This window comes from Tasmannia lanceolata, unplaced genomic scaffold (genome assembly GCF_043159265.1).
Source record: "Tasmannia lanceolata isolate RefF3 unplaced genomic scaffold, GAP_Taslan_0.1 ptg000008l, whole genome shotgun sequence".
In the NCBI taxonomy this organism is placed as follows: domain Eukaryota; kingdom Viridiplantae; phylum Streptophyta; class Magnoliopsida; order Canellales; family Winteraceae; genus Tasmannia; species Tasmannia lanceolata.
Window position 1 is genome coordinate 28499500 of NW_027518685.1, and position 25189 is coordinate 28524688.

Genomic DNA, 25189 nt, shown 5'->3' on the forward strand with positions numbered 1-25189 from the left:
CCTTTTTATTTGACACATGGCAACAACACCTATCTATAGTAGCTAACCCAAATCCAATATCGGATATGATAAGATCGATGCACATATCATCCTCCTCCCTTCAAAGAACCTGGTTTTCCAGGTTACCATCCGGATTGAAAGCCTCATCTCTAGTCTCTTCGTCGTCTATTTCTTTCAACGAGGAGCCCTCCATCAGATACAATTTTTGTGTATTGTACTTGTGTCCCGGAGAGAACTTTTCGTCGTAGTTATAGTATAATCCCCGGACATGCCTCTCTTGAATTTGGGTCAGTGCAAGTCACATAATAGCCGGGTGGGATGATTTGCGGACAATCACGCGGGAATATCCCTAAGTTTTGTCATTGTTAGGTCTAGAAAATTACCGATGAACTCTGATTTTATCTTCTTGTAACCGAGTAAGTCCAATGACAGCCAACAAGAAGTAGGTCGAAATATTCAAACATCTAACCAAATATCATTCTTAAGCCTCCTACGAAGCATATGATCATGAAAGCTTCATTTAGAGTTTAGACCCTCCGTACGGTTAGCCAAAGATTCAAATTGTCCTTGATAGTCTTGTACATTGGAGACTTGTCTCAACTTTGCTAATGCATTCTTCGGAACTTCATACTATTTAGGTCCAAAATGCACTTCCAATGCTTGCGCATATGCACACCAGTCTGCCACAACACCCAACTTTTCCATCCATCTCTATGACTGAAGAGCCTCTCCTTGAAGGTGGAAAGAAGCTATCACCATTTTCTAATCGACTGGAGTTTGGTAATAAGCGAAGAACTGCTCTGCTCGATGAATCCACCCAAACGGGTCTTGGCCATCGAATTGAGGAAAATCCAACCGCATCATACAGGTTTGGATAGTTCCACATGTAGTGTGTAGCGAGTATAATCCTGCCAATTGATGAAACTGTTTTTTCAAGCCTTTCTTTTTTCATGACCTGGATCTCTAGACAACTGATCGTACTTGGTTCCATGGTGGTGATCTTGTGAAGAAGCTCAGTCAGTAGTTAATGGTGTCTTGTGTAGTTCTCCTGCTTGTCTCTCAGTACAGGGCGTAGTGAAGCTTCCTTGAGTTGATTGATCGCTCTGTCGAGCTTGGCTAGTCTTGATGCATCAGCCATATTAGAACCGCCATGCTCTGATACCAAAGATAATACGTGCTTTCTCCAGTTACAACCTATGGTTATGTTAGGCTTGCGTCGAGGGAAAGCCCAAGGCTCCTTGTGTCAATTTCAGATTCAACATCTTATCGCATTTCATTGAATGTTAGAATATCTTAAATACAGGGACTATGCCACATGGCATGACCCCTCGCCCCTAAGCAAACCCCTCCCCTGTTTGACATTCGAGCCGATATTGTAATCATAGGTTGCCATAGGAAACTATATGGAATAGAATTCGGGATGTAAGTACAGTGCGTGCAGTGAGCCTGAACTCAAGTCTAGTGAACCATGATCCAAATAATATAGATGCAAGCACAGACGAGAGATTTGCGCGTATAAAAAATTTCATTCCATAGCAATACCAATGGATACAAAATTAATAAGGCAAATGAAAAGAATAATGAGAAGCCTGTATTCATCTTTAGTTCTACTCGTAGAAGGGGGTAGATGTTTAGCCCCCTCACCTAGTTTGAAAATTGAGAGTTCGAATGGAGAAGGCAAAGACGAAGGCAAAGAGAACCGCAAAGCCGACAGTGACGCATGCGACAAGTGGCAGCATGTCATGTTCAAAGCCAAAAGAATCGCTCAAGTAATCCTTTAAAGTGACTTCGAGGCCATGATATGTCTTCATTGTTGCTGTTGAATCTCCGAACTGTGATGTAACCAATCCATTGATTGTCCATGCCACAGGGCAAGCCCAGTAGTACCATCTCCACCACACAGGAATGCTCTGAAATACATAAGGAATTGATTCTAATAAGGGAAGAGGAAGAAGAAAACAAACATGACCATAACAGTGAATTATGAACGGTGCTACTTACCCTTCTTGGGATCAGGAAACCGGAGAACAACGTCCAAATTCCATAAAATGCTGAAGATACAATTGCGGCAAAGGGCGCATTGGGTGTTAAGGCAACACTCATCATCCCATAATATGTGTAGTAGAGAAAGGTAAAGAACATGAAGAAGAAGAACCACAAAAACTTGGTTACACTCCATTGAAAGCCGATGCTGGAGTACACGATAACTCCATAAATGATGGACTGTCCCAAGATATAAGGCAGCTCCACCAACAACTGCATCAGTTAGTTAAGGAGTGAGCTGAAGAACAAGCGAGTCCAAGTACACATTGTGAAGAACTATGTCACAAATATCGTTCTCGGGAATTTCTAGGCAAGGGAAAATCTCGCGATATATTAGTTTTTTTATTTTTTTCGGGTTTATATCGCAAAAAAACAGAAAAAATAAAAATAATTTAAAAAATATATAAAATATAAAATTTAAGAAAAGAAATAAAATAAAAGAGATTTGCTAGCGTCCATCGCAAAAGGCTTTTCACGGATGGTCTGTTGCATCTGACAGCAGCCACCTCGTGAATGAAGACAAAATATGCTGAAAAGTAAGCCTGTGGCTGCTGTCAGATGCAACAGACCATCTGCGAAAAGCCTTTTGCGATGGATGCTAGTAAATCCCAAAGTAAAAATATCGGGGTAATATTATGATATTATCGCAATATTTTATGATAAAAATGAAAATATCGCTACGCTGGTTTTAAATTTCGACCGAAATCCGAAATTTTGGACCGAAACCGAAACTTGGCGAAATTTCGAATTTTGGCCTTTACCAAATTTGGGCCGAAATTTCGGAATTTCGAGAATTTCGGTTCGAAATTTCGAGAAAATGCAATTTAAAAAAAAAAAAAAAATGTTACAAAATTTCGGCCTAAATTTCGGAATTTTGATCTGAAATTTCAAAATGAATTAAATAGGCTTTTTTAATTATTACCAAATTTCGACCGAAATTTCAAATTTTCAGGGGTCCGAAACCGGTACCGAAACTGAAATTTTAAACCATGGCTACGCCTGCCTCTATCTTCTTTCTGGTTAGGGAAGCAAGCTCCTGGTTTTTTGGTCGCCTTGTTTGACAGGCCAAAGAGAGAAAGCTGAAAGAATCTTTCTCAGAGAGGCGGCTAAGTACTATCAATCCAGCAGGCTATTTCGGGATTTTGTCGTTTTATCAAAATTTCGGGATAAAAACGAGATAGTTTGAAAATATCGGAGATATTTGTGACATAGATGAAGAATAGGTGAAGGGTTTTAAAAGATTCGAACAATTCATTTAACCTGAGCCAAAGCATAAGCAAGAGCGGAAAACATGCCCGCTGCTCTTTCTCTGTAGAAAACACTTCTCTCTATATCAACAACTGGCTGCACTGATGCTGCATTGTTTACACCTAAGAAGAGAACTGAGGCAAACATGGACCCCATGGAATTTTGAAAGTCCTGCTCTTTTTCCCTGTTCCACATTAATAAACAATGTCAGGTCATTGGAGATCACTTTCTAGTAAAGTTTGATTTTAGAATGCTTACATCTTGCTACCCATCTTCCAGAATATGCTTCCAAAGAGTAGTGCACATATGAAAGTGAAGAAAAAGCGGATGGCATTGTATTGAGGGTTTCTCCAATAGGACCAGTGCTGTTTCCAGAGACATGCTTTGGCCTGGACCCAGAAGGGCTGTGAGAACTCTGTGTCGAAGTGGACGTCCAGGGACCCTGGAACTGGTTTCTTCAATTCCTCTATCATTGATTTGTTTTTCTGATAGAGATGTGAACTGAGATAGATTTCGGTAAAATCTACCCCTAGACGGTTCTCTACTGCTATTGAACTAGCCTCTAACATCCATGTTGCTGGGTTATTTCCAGTAGCTATCCTTGGAACTCCCTCAATTGCTTCAAAGTAGTCGATGAGCTGTTGAGAGCGCTTACCGAGTGGCCCCGCATAAATCACTCGCCCTCCTCGTTTCATAAGCAACAACTGTTTAGGCACATGAAGTAACACAAATAAGGATACATTTCTTTTGAGGTATCAGTGCTAGCTATTCTTATCAAGAGATATATTGAATGATTTGAGAATTTAACCTCATCGAATGACTCAAAGATATCGATGCTGGGTTGGTGAATGGTACACACGACAGTTCTTCCCGTGTCAACTGTGTTGCGAACAGTTCTCATCACAATTGCTGCTGCTCGAGCATCTAGACCTGAGGTGGGTTCATCCATGAATATGATAGAAGGATTGGCTACAAGTTCAACTGCAATGGTGAGACGCTTTCTTTGTTCTGTTGAGAGCCCACTCACACCCGGAACGCCAACGAGTGAATCTTTGAGACTATTTAGCTCGACTAGATCCATTACTTCATTTACGAACATCTACACAGGGAATTCAATCCAATAATAAAGGACTCAAAGGAGAAAAATAGATAATACTCTACAATTTGTAGCAATAGAATTAGAAGTAGCACCTCTCTCTTTTGTATATCCACTTCAGCAGGTAGACGAAGCCAAGCAGAATAGAGAAGGGACTCGTAAACAGTGAGGTTCGGGGAGTGGATGTCATTTTGTTCACAGTAACCACTAACACGGGCAAAAGTCTCTTGCCTTTTTGGAAATCCAGAGATGGTGAGGGAACCTTCAATGTATCCGCTGGTTTTTCTTCCAGCAAGTACATCCATTAGAGTGGTCTTCCCAGCTCCACTCACACCCATTAAGCATGTTAGAACACCTGGTCTGAAGGATCCACTTATTCCTTGGAGAAGCTGGAGGCGACCTTCTTGCTCTCCTTGTTGCTTCATTTCCTGTATAAACAAGTCATTGTTATCAAATCAAGAGATGTGCTGTGAAAGTGTCATCTCTCTTGCCAAAACTCATGGGTGTGGGTTTTTGGCTTAAAGTCATGGGTATGCTCCCCATTGACGCGAGTTCTAATCCCCCGGGATTACCCGATGCGCGTGGTTTATGGGTGATTGTGCGCATCCGTAGGGAATCGTCCCATCCTAAAAATTGGTGTGGGGATACCCTATGTCATTAAAAAAAAAGTATAATATTTCATGTTGTAAAAGGTCAATTACCACAGGCATGTCGACAAAGTACTTCATATCTTCGAATGTCATTGCTAGAGGTTTGAATGGCAAGACCATTCCTTTCTTCTCCTCCTTTCTTGTCTTTCCTGAAAGGGATAAAATCACCGCATAAGTTTTTAGCAATGGAAAGTAGATAACTTAGTTTACATGCTCTATATAATTCTGATTTAGATGTTTCAATACACTAGAAGGCTGCTAAGATCTTAATTTTCCTATTTCATCAGTGTTAAGTGTTCTTCTCATTTTACTCTTATAATGTATACAAATTCCCTACCATTATCATGTGCTTTGCTTCTTGTAAGTCCCTTTCTTATGTTTTGGTTTTCACTAGTGTCTTCACCGACTTCGATAATTGTTCCTTGAGGTGTATCAAGAGCTAAAGAAACAGAGTACATGTCAATTATCTTAATAAAGGGTGAACAAATAAGAGAGAAACACAAGAATTAAATGGATGTTTTACTAACGATTTAGATATCCAAGCGCCAAAGTATATAGGATATTGAAAAGTATGTTGTAACCCACAAGTGCTCCGACACCAATCCAATACCATTTCTCCTCTGTGAAAAGTCCTTTAAGCTGGAGAAGCTGCTTGCCACCCTGCAAAAAATGCTCTATTCGTTAGCTCTTATCCATCTTGTACATATAAAAGAAATTCAGGAGGTACCTCATTCCATCTGATGGCTAGAAATTCGTTTACTGCAATAGCATTTTGAGCATACATTAGAGGAGATGCCCAGTATCCCCAGAGCCACCAACTGTGTATGTCCTCTATGAAAAAAACAGAATTGTGATTTGGTTAGTTATGAAATCTTAGGAGTGGAGTTCTGCCATGAGATGATATAAGCATTGTCCTACCTCTAGAAACAATGAAACCACCAAGTACAAATATGACCAAAAGTGCAAACGCCCCAAATGTGTTTGCGATAGTTTGATTTCGTCCCAATGCCGCGATGAAACGGAATAGAGAGAGTGACATTTGGTGTAGGTTGAACATTAGAAGCAATTGAAGAAGAAATCTGGAACACATTCGTGTATATAAGGATAAGGCGGAAGAAACCAAAACTAATAACAATTCAAGAAGTTTAGTTGATGACTATGTCACAAATATCTCCGATATTTTCAAAATATCACATTTTTATCTCGACATTTTGATAAAACAACCAAATCCCGAAATAATCCTGAGATTTAAAAAAATGTAGCGATATTTTCATTTTATCATAAAATATCGCGATAATAACACGATATTATCCTGATATTTTTACGATATTTTTATTTAATATTTTTTCTGAATTTTTTTCTATTTATATATTTTTTAAATAATTTTATTTTTATCGTTTATAATATAAACCCGAAAAAATAAAAAAATAATTATATCCCGAGATTTTCCCTTGCCGAGAAATTCCCGAGAACACTATTTGTGCCATAGGTTGATGAACAAGAATACCTTCCAAAGCTGGGTGCCAGCCCGACTGTGTAATAGGTAAGCAACACCCAGATGAACGACTCCACTAAAGACACAGGAATCCTCATTATAAATGTGGAGAGGGAGTATGCCCATGGAGGAAATAACATGGCATCCCTCTGCTTGTAGAACACGGGTAACCTCATTATTGTCATTTGCATCTCGGCGAGCCCATTGAACATGATGTTCACCAGTCCAAAGAAAAGTACACCCATGAATTTCGACCAGTCTTCTGGAGACTTGTAATCCATCTCTGTCCGCAGGAAAACTGTCATTGTTATCGCTGCATTCATTGTAATCTGCATCACAAAAGGGCAATTATCAGGTTTGCTGACTCCTCTTTAGAAGAACAAAATCAACATATTAAGGTTGGATTTTTTTCTTACTTGTATGGCTTTGAAGATGAAGATGAATGCACTTCTTTTCATCAATAGAACTTCTCTATCAAAGCAGGCCTTGAAGAGCGCTTTCTTTGACAGCCCATAACGTTTTCTTACAAGTGCAGCTGGGTGTCCTTTTGACTTGTCGTAGGGAACAACGAGTTCTGTATATAGATCCTTACCCACATGGAATGACCTGAAACTTCTAGAGAATTCCTCAACTGGGATGTAGCGATATTTTCGTTTCTTGTGGAACCAGTACTGCTTTTGATCTTTCCTTGAGGTTACCTGGATTGCATAACATCTGATTTAGCTTCTCCACTCAACTCAACTCAGCTAAGCCTTTGTTTTGAATGGATTAAATCATGGTTTTAAATTTCGGCCGAAATTCGGATTTCAGCCAGGACCAAAATTTAAAACCTAAATTTAAAACTTTCTGCCGAATTTATAAGATTTTTACCGAAATTTCCACTGAAATCGAAATTGCCACCAAAATTTCATTTACGGCTGAGGCCAAAACTGAAATTTCAAACCTTGGTTAAAATATGTGGAGAAGTTTATGAGAGAAGAATATAAGAAGCAATGTTTAAAAACTCTAACGTAGACAAAGACTTGGCAGTGGCTTGGGCAGGTCGATTCTGCGGAGCTTTTTGAACTTCTGATTGATGCAATGGGGCCAAAACAAGTAAATTGGTAAATCAATTATTGATGAGGCGTGTTTTAAATGTTCATTAAAAGTATACCTCTTGAAGAAAATCTGCTACACCTTTCCTCTCTGGACATCTAAAGCCCATCATCTCAAAAAATTCCAAAATTGAATCTCGTGGGCCATGGTAGACTAGCTGGCCTTCGCAGATAAGGATAACATCATCAAAGAGGCCAAATGTTTCTGGTGCAGGTTGTAGGAGGGAGATGACCATGGTTGACTCGAAGATATGGGCGATCTGTTTGAAGGACTTGATGATCTGGTATGTGGTTGAGCTGTCTAGGCCCGTAGAGATTTCATCCATGAAAAGAGCTGTGGAAGGCCCCACAATCATCTCACCAGTCGTAACTCGTTTCTTCTGCCCTCCTGAAATCCCTCTCCTCATTTGATCTCCGACCATTGTATCAGCACATACATCCAACCCAAGCAACTGCATTTTCATGGATCCTTCCCATTAGTTAATCATCCTTCTCAATTCAATTTCAAAACCATTAATACTATTATTCTCACCTTCAAGGTATAATCTGTGACTATGCTTGTCTTCTGACCTTCCAATGAAGCTGCCTATGGAAAAACAAGAAACAAAACTGAGGTTAACTTATGAATTTGGTTTGAGGAATCAAACCAAGTTGACTCTTTAACTCAATGAAGTCATCTAATAAATCAAGGCTGTCTTAAGGGAGTATATAAAAACTATACATAATTGCTATTATAATATTCTGTTATATGTAAAATATGTTCGAGGTTTTTTGAGTCTGGAGTGACTCACTAGAGCTGAGACTCTTCAAATTTTTGGAAACTTTGTAATTTAAATTTAAATTTTCTTCAATAATTTCCGTTGTACCTTCATAAAGAAATCAATATCTGGGTCTGGTTTTATTGATTGATCCTTCTCCCTTCTCGCAAGTTCGATGAGAACGTCTGCAGTGATTTTGTTAATGGAGTGAATTGGGTATGTTAATTAGGTGGATTACACATAAAAGAACAAAAAGAAAGGGAAAATGAGTGTGTGGGAGGCTAACCATATCTGTAGCCGACGCCTTGACATCGAGCAGAAAAATCCAATGTTTCCCTCACAGTCATGTCTCCAATGTGCAAATCATGTTGGCTAATGTAGGCTGCTGTTCTTTGTGGGATGAACTCTCTCATGGTGTGCCCATTGTAGGTAATCTTTCCCATAACCTGATCAACCAAAAGCAGTTTTTAAGTACCCCTAGATTCAAACTATAGAGAGATTGAGAGAGAGCTTTTTGCATGCCAATGTAAGATTTTATGTGGGCAATCATTGATTTTAGGTCATTGGTCTAGATTGATGAATGAGATTAAGTTTTAAATTACTGGATTTACCCATTGATAGTGATCAGTAAGTGGAATAAGGTTAATCATTGCATCTTATCCTAATTGAGATATCGATGAGTAGTATAGCCTTAAATTAATTATATGATGATTAGTATTTAATTAAATTGATTAAGCTAATTAGAGTTCTATTATGAGTAGAACTTTAAGATGTCATTTTCTAAGAATAGTGGGGTTCGTCTCTAGTGCCATCTGACTCTAAGGAGATATTCCTCATCAGAGATCATCTCAACAAAGAGGTAGTAGAAGATCTAGCCCAGATCGATCTCTGCTGATCGAGATTAGTTCGTAATCCCTCTTTTGTATTCTAGCAATTTTCATAATTAGATGAGTTAAGATTAATTTTAATATATATGTAATGTTGTTTTGATTAATTAGATATATTGTGTATGTGATCATGGCATATTCTAGATGCATGCTAAGACTGCCCTGATCCTAGTTTTACAACCAAAACTAAAGAATGACCTGGAGGTCTTTGTCAAGCTTTCCAGCTAAAGCCTTCAAGAGTGTAGTCTTCCCTGAACCCGGTGGACCGAGAAGGAGAGTCATCCTGAGACGAAGAACAAATTCAGTTAATTCATCACTAACCGGTTGAATTAATTAACCATAAATATAGAATCAGAACCCAAATCTCAAATCATTTCCAAATCACCTTCCGGGTTTTATGATACCACTTATATCCTTGAGAATGCTCAAAGGTTTCTTCTTGCTGTTGTTGTTTGGCATGAGACAGCTTAATGAACTCTGTCAATGGAATGAGATTTCTCAGTTCAAATGACATGATGTTTGACGTAATTTATAGCAAAATTGTAGCAAAATAACTGACCTCTATCGTGTTCAATGTAGAATTGAGGAGTGTAGGCATTGCTCTCCCTCCCACATAAACGTCTGCGTCTATGCTTAGATGTTCGAACCGTATTTCCACTTCAGGTAGTGTAATTCCTACTCTGTATTGTATTGCAGCGTAACAAAGCACATGAAAATATGTTCAACAACTCAAAAGCTGTATATAAATCAGTCAAATAAATATCTACTACAATATATTTAGGGGCTGTGGAATCACCGCTCGCTAACTTGTGCTTTTCACCCATCCTAGTTTCTTGCATATGGGATATAGTTTTATGGGTTTTTAAGGGGGACAACAATTATCAATATAATTATCAAATTCAAGTTAAATGGAGATACAGTTTAGACCAATTAATTGCCTAAATAATCGCATTATCGTAAAGATAAGCATAAGATAATATGAATTATATGGTGCTTGGGTGTATCTTTCAAAAGAAAATACCGGCGACAAAAGTAAGAGTGGGTCCACTGGTCTAGTGATCCAAACCATTCATGTGCTGGGCCTTGTGATGGATGGATTGTAAAGGGTGGTCTTCATCGTAAAACTTGTGCAAATTTGTGTAAGATCATATTCAACTTCTTCACCATCATTTCTTTAGACTACACTATGGATCTAAACTTATAACTCTTTACCTGTCAATCCTTCCTCGAAGCTTTTGCACGAAAAACTCATTGTCCTGATCAGCTATGTTGACGAGCCTATCGACCAAATCCTGTCGTGCTTGGGCGCTGATGCTCCTAATATCAATCCTATCAAGGTGGTAATGGCCGCTCTTACTCTCGCCCAACTTAAGTAGCGAAACTGTAAGCCTATCATACGTGGGCAGCCTCTCCAAAGCCGCCCATTTCAGTTCCTCCTCGTCGTCATTCATCCTTCGAGTGCTTGCTGAATTTACTAAAATGCTACTACTCCTTTCAAACATGTGTTTGCTCGCAGATCGAAGGCTTGCTGCTCTCAAGCTCCTCCTCATTCGCCCTTCCCCATTATCCACCATCCTCGTCGCAGACCCCGCCATTACAAAACTCTCTTGTATATGAATGAATTAATGTTTTGAGATGTTTTTGCTTTCCTGTGCATGGGTTTCTATTTATATTCTTCATGGGAGAATGAATGTGGTGGATGAGAAAATCTTTATCTTTGCTTTTTAGATACCATGAATGGGAGCTATTTGGATTTGTAGACAAGCACAGGGTTCAATCACTTGACACTCTTCTTAGAACTCTTACGTGTTTTCTTTCAACAACACCCATGACAAAACCTGGTATCGTCAATGGTTAAGTGCAAATTTTCAGAAGAAAACAAAAGCATGCGTTTATTTTTTATTGGTTACGTTAGCTTGTATTTGTTGGATCTTTTTACTTGTTTCTAAATTGCTAATGTGAGCACCAACCCGGTTTTAATATTGGGATGGGGACAAATCAGGGGACAAAGTTGTGACATGTTCTCTGTTGGTTTCTGTTACTTATTAAGTAATCTTCTCCTTTATACTTTATTGGTAATAACGGTTGTCCTGATTTGTATACCACCTGCACCCTGTTTGGATTGCAGGAAAAAAAATAATTCTAGAGGAAAATTTTTAACTAGGAATTTTGTTTTTGTAACACAATCTAGAGGGAAATGATAAATTTTAGGCTTAATCATTATAAATTAAAGGTTCCTGTAAGAAAAACATGAACTGTGGTTATTGAAGTCACTTTTTTTCATATCTAATCAAACAAGACACGCATGAAATTTGGGAAAAGAATTTTCTTTTCCAAACTTTTCTGGCAATCAAAACAGGGCTCTGCACTAAGTTGAGTCGACGAGGTGACTCAGCCAATTGACCAGGTGGGTCACTCACTTAATTGATTTTAAATTATTTGTAGGGAAGTGATATTTGCACTCCCATTCTTAAGCATGGCAAACCTACATTTTATCTTTTTTTCTCTCTACATTTTATCTTATCGTCTCCTCTTTTAATGCTTGGGGAAGCAACATTCAATTGGCAGCAGTCACAATTGCCATTCAAGATCTAAAGACCAACCTCACAATTGCCATGGTCTTTGCCCCATAAGCCTACAGATTCTCATAATAGAACAATTCAAGCTAATATAAATGATGATTTAACAAACTCCATTTTATCAAAGGTCTCAATAAATCTATAACTCTCAAACCAGTCCTTAATAAAATAAAGGGAAATGATAATGGGCCCGTTTTCATTACTTGGGACACCCAGTTAGAGTGTATCTATGACTGAAAAGGTGCTTATGTACTTCACATTTGAAGGAATGAAGTGACTTGATTGCCACGTACAATGCATCTGGGTGTCCCAAGGGATGTAAAGGGGCGCATTTATCATTTCCCTAAAATAAATTATGGTCTTCCCTAATGAGGGCATTACAATCTTCAAAGTAAGTCCCTAATCAATGAGTCTAGATTAAGAATAACTAAGTTTTCCAGCTTCTAAGGATCTTCTTTATGTACTTCCTCCAACCTCGGGAAGAACTAATTTGACTGATCATCTGAAACAAAAGGAAAATGCTGAGTGAGCTAGACAGCCCAATATGTAAGCACTAGCCTAAAAATACAGGTGAGATATATTTCGAAACGGAAACTTTCAAGAAAAGTATTCTTCTTTTATAAAACAATTAGGGGCTGCTTGGATACACGGATTTTAGAATCTTGGATTTCATCAAAATCATGAATGGGAGATAAGAGAAAAAGGAGACCAGCCATCGTTTTTCTGATTTCTCGCCCTTCTTTCTGACCGCAAGAGAGTAGACGACTAGGGGTGCAACTCGGGTCAAGTTCAACCCGAAAAAAGGTTGGGCCGGGTTGGAAAAATGGGTTCCTCGAGTCGGGTCGGGTTGAGGCAGTTGGCCTCAACCCAACCCAACCCGACTGGAGTTGCACCCCTACAAGCGATCGTCCCATGTTTCCAAGTTTTAGAATCTCAAAATGGGGCAAAGATTTCTAGAACTTGGATTTCTTACTTAAAATCCAAGAAACGCTGGGACAGCATAAAGCAGCTTGATCATGAACCCTCTTATACATTGTGTTCAAACTAAACCCTGGATTCTAAAATCCATGTATCCAAACGGCTCCTAATAGTTCTCAATTAATTCTTACTCGGCTTTGCAACCTTCATTTGTATAAATTAATTCAAAATGTAAAATACTTTTAATGATCTAGCGATTACGGCCACATGCACTATGTTTGTGACAGGGCCAGACACCATATATCACCCTGTGGCATGGTCGAAAACCACAAATTACTCCTGTGACAAGGTTGCACGTATGTGGCAGGGGCGAAAAACCACATCTTTCCCGCGGCAGGGTTAACAGTCATATCACGTGGAATAGAAAACATGATTAAGCTGTCAACATATAAACAATACCAAGGCATAAAATTCACAAGTAATACATTCACAATCCAGAATCAATTCTTTGAACAATGAAATTGAAGAAATTTCCAGTGATTCATGTCAAATAATTATTTTCCATACTTGAATCCAATGATTGATTCAAAACGATTTTATCTATCAAATAAGATTCAATAGTAGCTTACCTTTTCAAAGCGAATATCAAACAATTCTGATTATCAAATGAGATTCAATAGCAGAATCATTTTCAAAACAAATTTCACATAAAACTATTTAAGAACAATTGTTCACATATAATTTTCAAAGCTATTCAGTATAAAAAGATTTCACTTGTAACAAGAGTCAATAATAGCTTCACCTTTGAAGACTATTTTAATAAGAAAAAAAAAAACATTTTAGATGATATCATGTTCAAATACACCAGGGAAGGTGGAAGATCACATTCATCAATTGAAATCCCTTTAAAAATCTCTATTACAAAAATCAACAGGGAGGAGATGTGCAAGATCCCTAAGGGTCTGTTGGATATGCGGCATAGGCTCTGAGAGTAATGGACTAAGCAGTCAACAAGGAGGAGATAAGCATTGGATTTTCCTGGAATTACCCCGGAGAATAGTGGTACTAAGGTATTCCACTAGATATCCAAATATTTCCGGTGCCAATGTCCATCATACACACATGAACAACTATGGCTAGTGATTGAAATTAATCACCTTGTAGTGCCCATCATGTTAAGTTACAATAACCACCTAAGCAGATGAATCAGTACACATTGGATCATTACATTCGACCCACTAGATGGACAGCCGAGTTCATGTGAATGTTATTGCACATGTGCATGACCATTAGAAAGGTCCTCAAGAAAGGATTCCAGTTCCATGGACATAAAATAAAGAGGAATCCCAGTTCTAGAAACGCCAAAGTTTAAAATGATATGCATAGATTCTTATACCTTTTAAATCTCACAGTGACCCAACTTTATTCTCTTCCTACTGCTTTTATTTGCACTACTCTATCGTTTCTTGGATGCATTCTTTCCCACTCTTCCCTTACTCCTTGCAAGCATGACTGCAAGAAACTCAAAACTATCAAACCTTCATATTTTTCTCATCTTTCTTCTTTCCTTAACCACCCTTTCTTCTTCTCAAAAAACCTGCCCTAGTTGTGGTTCCATGGAAGTTCCATACCCTCTAAGCACTAGTCCCAACTGTGGCGATCCCGATTACCGCCTCCGTTGTGATCCTTCCAAACAAAAGCTCTACTTTGACGCCCTCAACGGAAGCTCCTATCTTGTTCTAAGCATTCAAGCCTTAAATAAACATATGGTTGTTCAACCCTTACCATGGGTGCCCGGAACTTGTGTCACACAAGACATGTACAAGAGTGAGGGTCTTTGGCTAAACCAGACTCTCCCCTTTAATATCACAACGTCTAATACCATCTTTCTCTTCAATTGCTCCCCTCGCCTCTTGGTTTCGCCTCTCAATTGCACCCCAACCAGTCTCTGTCATCGATACTTAGAGGGCTCAGGCCAGGTCGACCCACAACGTGCGATCCAGTGCGCTAGTAGTATCACACCATGTTGTACTTTTGTTCCTGGTGGCATGCCTTCAGCTTACAAGATAAGGCTTCATAACTCGGGCTGTCGAGCTTTCAGAAGCATTCTTAATTTGGATCCTAACAAACCTACTAATGAATGGAAAGAAGGGTTAGAAATCCAATGGGAATCTCCTTCGGAGCCCGTTTGCCAAACCCAATTCGATTGCTCCAAAATCTCTACATGCTCAACCACTAAATCCAGCCGCCCTCGTTGCCTCTGCAATAAAGGATACAATTGGGACCACGCTCTTGGTGCTTGTTTAAGAAACACCCATCACTCACTTTCTCCTACTTCGCGCCTCATTCTAAAGGTTGCAATTGGAGTATTGGCCTCTTTCATGATTGCAATGGCTATAATTGCATTCGCATTAAGTAAATCGGGCAAATTCTCTCACCAATCGAAGATTGCGAAAGTGAGAGAAGACATGCTAAAAGCAAGCAACGGTGGGAAATCTACTAAGATGTATGGGTTGAAGGAGGTGAAGAAGGCAACATGTGGGTTTTCTAAGGAAAGAATCCTTGGGAGCGGCGGGTTCGGAGAGGTTTACAAGGGAGTGCTCGATGATGGAACCATAGTAGCCGTTAAGTCAGCTAAGGTAGGCAATGTTAAGAGCAACCAACAAGTGCTTAACGAGGTTGGTATACTTTCTCAAGTCAATCACAAGAACCTTGTTAGACTCTTGGGTTGCTGCGTGGAAGCAGATCAGCCGTTGATGATATACGAGTACATATCCAACGGTACACTCTACGATCATCTACACGGAAAGGGTGTCACATTTCTTGATTGGAAAACAAGGTTAAACATAGCTTTACAAACAGCTGAAGCTTTGGCCTATCTACACTCATCAGCTCACACTCCAATCTATCACAGGGATGTTAAATCGACCAACATTTTACTCGATGAGAAGCTAAATGCTAAGGTTTCCGATTTCGGACTCTCGAAGTTGGCTCAGCCCGGCCTGAGTCATGTGTCCACATGTGCTCAGGGCACGTTAGGGTACCTAGACCCCGAGTATTATAGGAACTACCAATTATCGGACAAGAGCGATGTGTATAGCCACGGTGTAGTGTTGCTCGAGCTTTTAACTTCTCAGAAGGCCATCGATTTTTCGAGGGACCCAGACGATGTGAACCTTGTGGTGTATGTCATGCAACGAGCCGAAAAGGGTGCGGTCATGGAGGCGGTGGACCATCGATTGTTTGCCCATGAGAATTCCGAGGAGGTGATGAAGAGTGTGAAGCTCTACTCGGAGCTCGCCCTTGCTTGTTTGCGAGAGAAGAAGGGTGAAAGGCCTAGCATGAAGGAAGTAGTCCAAGAACTACAGTACATAATAGAAATATTGGCTCAAGAATAGGTTACAGGTTTTAACAGTAGTATGGTTTTGTTTCTTTTTGTGTTAGTGTTTTTACTTTGTCTTTGGATATTCATGTCGTTAATAAGGCAAGAAGTAATCGAAGTTTTTTAGCATGGCGTTGCCCATCATGCCAAGATATTATCCGATATACTTTTCGTTGCAGTGAAGACACTAAGTAAAGGTAGGGATCCGATACTGACTTTTTATACAAAGTGAAAAAGATAGAAAACCAGTCATGTCATGTGAAGGAACAACTCTCTCTCTCTCTCTCACACACACACACTTTATGTGGATAGATCACAGTAAAAATATACAAATTCGATTGTGGGTGAGTTTCTAATGGAAACATATAATTATATACAAGTGTACAACTTAGGGGCCTCGTTGGATGCCACCAAAATCAGTTCTTATTCCCTATTAAGATTATTTTAAGTAGGGGTGCAACCCGGGTCGGGTGCAATAAGAACCAGACAGGTTGAACCCGAAAAAAGGCAGGGTCGGGTTGGGAAAATGGGTTCCTCGAGTCGGGTCGTGTTGATCCTTGTCGGGTTGGAAATCGGGTCGGGTTCGAGTTTGGGTTGGAGAAATGGGTTTCTCAGGTCTGGTCGGGTTGGCCTCAACCCGACCCGAGTTGCACCCCTAATTTTAAGGCCATTAAGGATAATGAGCATCGATTTGAGTACAAAACTGATTACAAATTCGATTTTGATCGTACACACGCACTTATTTTATGTGGATAGATCACAGTAAAAATATACAAATTCGAGTTTACTGTAGGTGACTTTCTAATGAAAAATATAAATATATACAAGTGTACAACTTAGGGGCTTCATTGGATGCCACCAAAATCAGTTCTTACTCACTATTAAGATTATTTTAAGGCCATTTCGGATATCAAGGATCGATTTTGAGTACAAAACTAATTATTAGATGCAAATACTCAAAATCCAAAACGAACTGGGCCTACTATAATCTCATTCTGAAATGGTGCAACATGCTAACTATTATTTGCAAATTATCACATTTAACTTTAAAACCATGCACATGTGACATTATACGCATGTAACATTAATAATCGAGTTTTTTTAGTTTTTGAACTATGGAATCGATAGACGGTTGTTCTCATTGGATGGACGAAGTATAACAAAGAAAATAGTCTAGAAATGATTATATCCTTATTATCACGGTGTACAACACGTTATATTTAAATGGAAAATATGATGTCCCTAGGCGTTGTTTGGATTGCCGGAATTTTCTGGAAAATTTTGGAAAGGAAAATATTTCTATAGTTTCCTACTTTTTCAACACGCGGAAAAGATAACTTAGAACCAACCCAACAAGGATATGGCTCAGACAGTTAGACCAAAAGAATTTGAGAACGATGAGCGGATAGAAATTGCTAAAGGAAAAATAATAATAATAAGTGCTTTGGAGTACCCCAAGACGCTCAAAGGCTCAAGAGATTGGAGTTGAAGAGTGGAGAATTAAATGTGAGTCACTAGCTAAGGACTTGCGAGAGGAAGACTGTTGTCATTGCCCTCACCATGTGGGATAGTATGCATGCCACATCAGCCATGCATTAGGTGTTCTTTAGTTGGCAAGACACTTGGGTCCGTTAGAGGGGGTTAGTCGCGCCGGATTTTAATTCCCCATGGACTTCGCCAAATTGTCCATGACTCTTTTGGGTCCCTGGACTTGAATGTGCGGACACTTTGACTTTCAGGGCCTTCAATGTGCGGACACTTCGCAAAACCCTGTACTCTCGCACCTGCTTTCCAACCCTGAAAATACTCCAAAAACGTAGTAGACGAGAAGGAAAGAAACTTCGGCTCGTGCGGTGGTTTGTTCATTGAAACAGAACCCCTCTTGCAAATAGTGGGAAAAACTAGGTGGGAGAGATGGAGGGAACCAGAACCCCTTTCATGTCCAGGTTGAAAACCATCAGAGAGAGAACAAACCATCAGAGAACCCCTTTCATGTTCAGGTTGAAAAACCCCTTTCATTTCCACAGAGAAAGAGATCAAACCTGAAAACTAGTCATTGTGGTATTTAAACCATTTTAATTAATAAAGTATTTCGTTTCATGACATTTATTGGGTATTATACAGGAGTGTGTGATGTACTTGTTTCCATTTTTCTTAGGCAGCATCGTAGAAATGGTCATGCCCATGGATTCACAAAGCCTAAGGGCAATATGGCCGTCCAGCTCTTTGCAAACCTAGAATGTTCCTGGTTGGGGTTGAGACTGGACATCATTTCCTAAACACAACCAGCATCAAACTTGCCTCCATATTCGCAATGGATTGGCTTATCTCAACCACTGGGGTAGTGGACCCAAAGCAGGTAGCATGGGTGCAGTCAATGGTTCACGGCTCACGCACTGAAGCTGGTCATTTCTATAATAGCGTGTGGACAAAGAAATGGATAAGGTTATTCTGTCAGTCAGGACCCCTTATATGTCCTTCGACTTGAAGGATTATATTGGTCTGTGGGCCAGCCTTGTAGCCTCGGTCTATCTCATAGTGGTTTTGAGTTTTGGGATCGCTTACGAGTAGTGTTGGGCTATAGGGAAACTCATGGTCTCAATAGGGATGCTCGTCAAGAAATCCTCCACCTCTTTTAGAGAGGAAAGTCATTTATGGTTTTGATCTCAGCGTATGCCTTTAAAATATCACTAGCTAGTCGATTTGATAAACTGTTTATCAAAAGGTTTTACAAGACATTTGTTGTGTTTCAAAAGGGATTTGCAAATGCATTTGCGGGCCCATGCTGACAAATAGGAAGGTATACCATTGGGCGGGCCCAGGGGGGTCTTAGTGTCCACACTGCGTAGGACCCAGCTCAATAGATGAGGATTGGAGGAAGGACGTACACATTAGATGTGATTAGGGGTATTTGATGATCTGACGATCATCTTCAAGGTAATTTTCTGGTGGGGACCGCTTACCCAATGCGATCGTAGTTTGACTACAATGCGTGAGATCGCAGTGGGGCCCACTTGGGATCTGTAGGATCGGCCGCGGATCCCTGGATCGATCCCACTCATAACTCATTTGACCAGTTACGATCCTTGGAGGAGCATAGTTCCGGATTTATAGATTGGTCGGACAAATTGGATCGCTGTATTAAATATAGGGGAGATTTATATCGTAGATATGGTGTATTCACTTTGGTACGCATACGGTGTATATTACTGTATTACTAAGGGCGCACGGATCAGGAAAAGAAACATATCCCTGCTTCCGTGCTTGTGTGCGAGCGTGCTAGAGTGCGCCCGGGCAACCTATTACCATACGGAAAATACGAAAAAAGATTTGTTATTGCCTTTGAATCTTTTTTTAAATTAATTTATTAGTTTGAGGGATATATGGAAAGTTTTAATTTGATTGGCAATGGAGATTGGTCGATTAAAAGCTTTAATCCTATTGCCCAATGGGTTATATGCAGTTTGATTGGCTGTTAAATACTTGAATCCTATTTTCCAATGGATCAAACTAATTATGATTGGTTGGATTTTGAATTCTTGAATCATATTGGCTAGCGAGATCAATTATGATCCAGATAGGAGAGAAAGTGGGAAGAAACTCCATGACTCTTAATGATAATATTATTTTATGATTTAATTGTAATCTCAAATTGAGTTCTATAAATACACCAAGGCAAAAATGTTTTGGCTCACTTTCACCTTTTCAAAAATTCGTTTTCACCTTCTAGAGAAAAAAGAGCCCCAAAACGTTTTCTCCTTCTAGTTCCAAAGTCCAGAAACTTTTTTCCCTAAGATCTCCAGTATAGTTTCCATCCAACCCTTTTTCAAGATTAGATCTAGAATCTTCCGTTGTCAATTGCAATTAGAGGGAGCCACTACTTCCACTTTCAAGGACTTGGTGCTTGAGAAGCACAAAAGCTAGACAAGGAGTGAATCCAGCAGAGACTATTCAGTTGGATAGTCAATCGGTGTAATTTTTATTCCTTATGTGCTTTTATTTTGATCACCAATATGAATCTAGTAATCTAGGATTTTTGGGATTAATAGAAAGGGAAAAGTTTTGTTTTCATAGTTTCCACGGTCTCTTCCGTTGCACCTGGATCCCTTGTTTAACCAACAAGGCCGTAGTTGACCCTTTTTTCCACATCATCCAATGGATGAGTTATCCATGGCCTGGCTATGTGTCGCTTGAGCTGTGATCACAGCTAAGCACCGGTTAACAGTCACTAAAAGGCTGGAATTTCATCTATAAATAGCTATATCCTGTAATTTTTCAGGAGTTTTGAATTGTAAGAGGGGGAAGCTCTTAGAGTTAGAATCTCTTGGTCTAGAGGAGTTTCCTCCATTTATGAGAGAAAAGTACCGGGAGTAACTTACTCGCATTCTCATCTTTGAATTTTGGCGCAAGGCATTTGCAAGGGACCATCACACAAGGCATTTTGCGGGCGGGCTGTTGTTGCATGAGAGCGCAGCCGCGTCACATGAATTAAATGAAGAAGACAAAATCTGAGCCAATGTGAATGCTATCTCATACAACAACCCCCCGCGAAATGCCTTCTGCAAGTCTTTTTCTTGTTTTCCAATAACCATCTTTAATTCCACCTCTAAACCCGGCTCCATTAAAATACTAATAAGATTTCCTACACTGCCAACTTTCCTCCAAGAATAATTTTTATTAGTTTCTTGTCTTGCTTCCGCTGTTGCTACCTGCCCCTTTGTTGCCACCTTCTTCAAAGATCTAAACAATTCAGTTGTTGGCCCGTTGTTAAGTTGAGAGAGTGTGACGCCCCACTTCACAGGATGAAACAAAATGTAGATTTGTTGGGCCATAACGTAAATATGTTTTAACCCCCAAAGTCATCTCCATAGGATGATCCTAACCCTCCAATCTATCTAGGTCTCCCTAATGTTCAGTTTCACTACAGATCTGATGGTTAGAACCATCCTATGGGTACAGCCTTATTTTACAACGGTTTGGATCATCCTATGAAGTGGGCCCACGGTACCTTTTCGAAAAATACTGGACATTACATATTCCCAGTTTTCTTTGCTACCCTAATACTATTTTGGGGTGTATAGGCTCCTTAAGAAAAGGGGAAGGAAATACAAAATTTAACATGGGAGAGAGGGTTAGTACAGGGGGAGAATTTGTGCTGAACCCTGCTGAGGTTTTGTTTCTCTCACCAAAGCTAACATATAGCTCGCTATGACGACCCCACAGTCAGAAGAAGAAGAAGAGGGTGAAGGAGAATATGGGGCTCTTTCCAATCATCCTCCTGCCACTTCTTCCGAGGTAAACAGGTTCTTCACTTCTTTGCTTCAACATTTGAACCAAATTTCTATTATATTTGAACCCTAGTCGATACTTGTGGGAGCGCCTGAATGCACCCCCAGATTTCAATTTGGGTTGAATTAGAGCCTTCAGTCTTCAGGTTGCAATATAGACAGGCCCTCATTTTAATTTTTGGCGTACATCCAAATGCATAGGTTATAATTTCAAGAGAGAGACATAGAGAGAGCCTAGCCTATCGGCCTCGCTATTTACCCATCTTCAGTTATCTTCTCCTTTTCGTCTAATATAATTTGTAGAAAGATTTAAGATGAGATACCTTATCTTTCATAGGCACTTGTACCATTTGGAACTTTAGATCTGGGTGAAGCCTGCTTGAAATTTAAAGATCATGCACTGCTCGATTAGTTTCTTTATCTCTGTTACGCGCCTAATCGGCCGTAACTCAAATAAACAAAATCAGAAGAGAGAAGAGGGAGAAAGAGGTTGATTTGAGGCAACCGGACCTCCTAACGGCTCGATTCGAGAGGAACCATGACTCTCCAAAACAAAGTTTCCTTTGCTGTAAATTATCTTCTTTCCCCTTTTCATTAACATAAACTTCTTAAATACAAGAATGAAGGTAGTGCCACATAACTACCCCATTAACCCACTTACATAACACTTAACAAGTAACCAACACCCACTAACAAGACACATCTTCAAAAACTAACTCCCACTACCCTCAATCAATACACCACAACTCACACCCATAACTCAAACACATTCCCACAACTAGACAATAATTCGATTATAAATAGTTAAATACCCATATGCACCATAGTTATATGCACATAACAATCTCTTTGTGAGTAGGTGTTATGGGCTGATAGTGGTCAAGTTCCTCTCATTTTTTACGTGAGAAGTCGAAAGTAATCCTCTATAGATAGGTTACCTTACTACATATTTGCAAACTCCATATGCAACTGGTAGATCCGGGCTAAATCCTCTCATTGAGGATTAATTTGGACTACTGGTTCCCATATATCCTTTGAGCCTTAAGAAAAAAAGACCTATACTAATACTTGGCCCCATCGAATGTAAGGGCTAAGCCATCATGCTGAGATCTTGACTTTCCCAATCATCATGGGATGGATCATCTTCTACGAATTCTTTAACCTTCCCAGATATGTTACCCAACCCAATTTTCTCTGGCTACTAAAAAAAATCCTAGCTGATTCAATCCATTCCAAACAGTTACTTCCATACAGTTTAACCATTGTAATCATCAATCCTAAGTGGTCATTATAACTATTTCCCATGGAGGTGGTTACCTTTTGGTTAACCTCGGACATATTACTCAATCCTTGCTATCCATGATCATCAACAATTCCAAATAGAGATAAATCTCTGAATCTGACCTTAGGGTTCTCATTTAGATCTGGATCAAAACTTGCTTTGATAATATGTTATAAATCTACAACATAAACTAAACTCAATAAGAAGAAATCAGAAGCGTTATGCGTTTCACGGCATCCGCATTCTGCGTTTTCTCCTACAGAGTCGTAAAAAACTCCTTTGACTCTCCCGAGTTATGACCGCGCCAACCGCATTCTTGGCCGCGTCCTCGGCGAGTTGACAAGGATTTTTCTTGGTCGCGTTCCGCGTCACATCCACATTTTAAACACTGGGAGAAGGAGAAGAAAGAAAAGGTGAGGGGAAAGGATGTTCTTGAGATTGGGAAAAACCAACCTACGAAGATCTTATTCTTTGCTTTCATAAACCCCTAAAAATGGTGTAACCTACAAATTATTCATAAAACCCCAAATAAAACCCCTCCGTACATCGATGGAAAGCTCCTTCGTACATGTACATGATGGGCCTCGTTGCATCTATATTCTTCTGTAACATGGAATGCTACCAATCTATTCTATCATTGAAACATGAATTTTTCACTTAATTGGCTTCATTGATTCTGTTTATTTTCATGAGAAGCCAAGCAAGGGGCTAGGTTAGAAATTAATTAGCTTTTATCTGTAATGAAATGTCTTTAGATAATGGTGGAAAATAAGGTGTAGAAACGTTAGAAATTAATTACCTTTATTTGTAATGAAATGTCTTTAGATAATGGTGGAAAATAAGGTGTGAAAAAATCTGTTACAAGTGTCATAATCTATGATTTTTATGAAATTAAAGCTTATTTTTCAGCATTACGTATAGCGTTACCGTGCCTTCTATGCTGCAGTTATTTGACATCTCAACAACAGTTGATCCCAGCTATATAATCTCTTTGATACGGAAACTTTTACCCCATGATGTCAGAATTGAGCGTGACTTTCAAGGAGTGGATAACCACCATGCTTCTGTTCAGGGATCAGAAACTTATTGCATGAACCAAATCACAGACTCGGTCTCCCATAATGGAACTTTAACCTGTGGAGATAATAAAAATGGGGATATGGGAACTCTTGATAGGCCTACCGATCAGGAGTCGACTGAAAAAAATGGAAAGGAGGTTACTAATGATCTTGTAAACCAGAAAAATTTTCCCGGTACTATCATTTATGATAGAATGAACCCTGAATTTGGACACAAAGAAAGAGATGGGGCTTTCCATGATGATTCTGACCGTCCTGGAGTATTAACGCAAGAAGACCCATGGGAAGAGTATGGTTGCATTTTGTGGGACCTTTCTGCAAATAAGACTCATGCAGAGCTAATGGTACTTGAATTTTTTCTCTTAATTTTTTGTGTTTACTTGAATGTTCAGTTCTGAATCCACACATTTATTCAATATTGCAAGTTGTTGTCTCATTTGCATTGCCTTCCTTCAACCTTCTTCTAAATTTATGCCAATGAATTGAGTTTAAAATAAACTGTAAATCAGTTGTTCTTCCTTTATTTTATTTTAGCAGAGGAGACTCAGTAATATTTCCAGTATAACCTTTTTTTAATCGAATTTCCAGTATAACCTTTTTTAATCGAATTTTCAGTATACCCTTGAGGTCGCGTATTTAATCAAAGCTTTGTATGAAGATAATAATTGGACACCTAGTGGCCATCTGTGTTATATACTTGAGGTCACATGTTTAATCGAAGCTTTGTATGAAGCTAATAATGGGACACATAGTGGCCATCTTTTTCATATATATGGTCTATAAATATTTTCTATTTGACCATAAATGTGTATATTAGGTATTATTGCTTTATTTTATTCTAGCATAGTAGACTCAGAGGGCGAGCCTTGACGCAACGGTAAGGTTGCTCCATTGTGACCTGGTGGTCACGGGTCCGAGCAGGGAAGGAGCCAGGAATTTGGCTCCCGGGGGGCGCAAACAAAGGTTGTTATAATAGAAGTATCTAGTAGACTTTGGCTTCCCTTGCACGCAATGAAGTCAAAGCAATTGGAAATCAAGGAAGCTTCAATTAGGAAATGGCCGAAATTAAAATGAACTGACGTAGTGACATTAGCATTTAAATAGAGTTGAGGACAAGCTCAAAGTTCCACATACAATCAGAACGAAACCTCAAGTTGAAACTCCTTACACCAAAGTTCTACTTTCGAGTATTCACGGAATATATCTTAGTATAAGTCTTCTAGTAATACCGTCAAATACATGGGGAGCATCTTAATAACTATGCCCAACTTTTCCTTCGCATAGAAAAAAAAAATATCGACTGTGAGCAATACCCACAAACACTTGTCCTGCACATGAACTCAACATAACACCAACTCCGTAGCCTATGTCATCAATCAATAAAAAAAGA

General features: G+C 39.3%; 3 protein-coding genes and 1 pseudogene across 5 annotated transcripts in view; 3 read left to right on the forward strand and 1 right to left on the reverse strand.

Moving 5' to 3' along the window:
• Nucleotides 1-11336, forward strand: part of STN7 (Serine/Threonine kinase domain protein) — a 35161-nt gene extending 23825 nt beyond the window's left edge. Inside the window, exon 10 of one of the 2 annotated variants that reach the window (XM_077389036.1) lies at nt 11000-11336. The gene's annotated coding sequence lies outside the window, so the exon portion shown is untranslated. Of the gene's footprint in view, nt 1-9850; nt 10044-10999 lie in introns of those variants that run through there. The other variant, XM_077389034.1, reaches the window with a different exon arrangement.
• On the reverse strand, nt 1453-10866 carry LOC143882859 (pleiotropic drug resistance protein 1-like). The gene is made up of 21 exons (XM_077386255.1): nt 10484-10866; nt 9831-9951; nt 9657-9748; nt 9470-9554; nt 8671-8830; nt 8493-8569; nt 8159-8212; nt 7686-8078; nt 6949-7230; nt 6545-6861; nt 5956-6116; nt 5765-5868; nt 5565-5697; nt 5375-5476; nt 5089-5186; nt 4483-4815; nt 4100-4390; nt 3550-3995; nt 3304-3475; nt 2002-2256; nt 1453-1910 (listed from the first exon to the last, which is right to left on the reverse strand). Exons 1-21 carry the CDS (start codon nt 10864-10866, stop codon nt 1641-1643), a joined length of 4329 nt encoding a protein of 1442 aa, XP_077242370.1. The 3' UTR covers nt 1453-1640.
• Nucleotides 11337-14227: 2891 nt separating the features above from the next.
• LOC143883537 (wall-associated receptor kinase-like 20 pseudogene) lies at nt 14228-16279 on the forward strand (annotated as a pseudogene).
• A 4922-nt stretch (nt 16280-21201) lies between these two features.
• Nucleotides 21202-25189, forward strand: part of LOC143885072 (ARM repeat superfamily protein) — a 45012-nt gene continuing 41024 nt past the window's right edge. The window contains exons 1-2 of one of the 2 annotated variants that reach the window (XM_077389037.1): nt 21202-21445; nt 23667-24143. In XM_077389037.1, coding sequence (XP_077245152.1) covers nt 21359-21445; nt 23667-24143 — 564 coding nt within the window. In that variant the 5' untranslated portion in view covers nt 21202-21358. The remainder of the gene's footprint in view (nt 21446-23666; nt 24144-25189) is intronic. The other variant, XM_077389038.1, reaches the window with a different exon arrangement.

Bases quoted from the DNA above. Each gene is read 5' to 3' on its own strand.
- LOC143882859 (XM_077386255.1), bottom strand. From the start codon at position 10,866: ATGGCGGGGTCTGCGACGAGGATGGTGGATAATGGGGAAGGGCGAATG. The intron at 5,698-5,764 runs GTACCTCCTGAA...CATTTTTTGCAG, and splicing joins TAGCCATCAGATGGAATGAG to GGTGGCAAGCAGCTTCTCCA. The intron at 4,391-4,482 runs GTGCTACTTCTA...TTCCCTGTGTAG, and splicing joins TGGATATACAAAAGAGAGAG to ATGTTCGTAAATGAAGTAAT.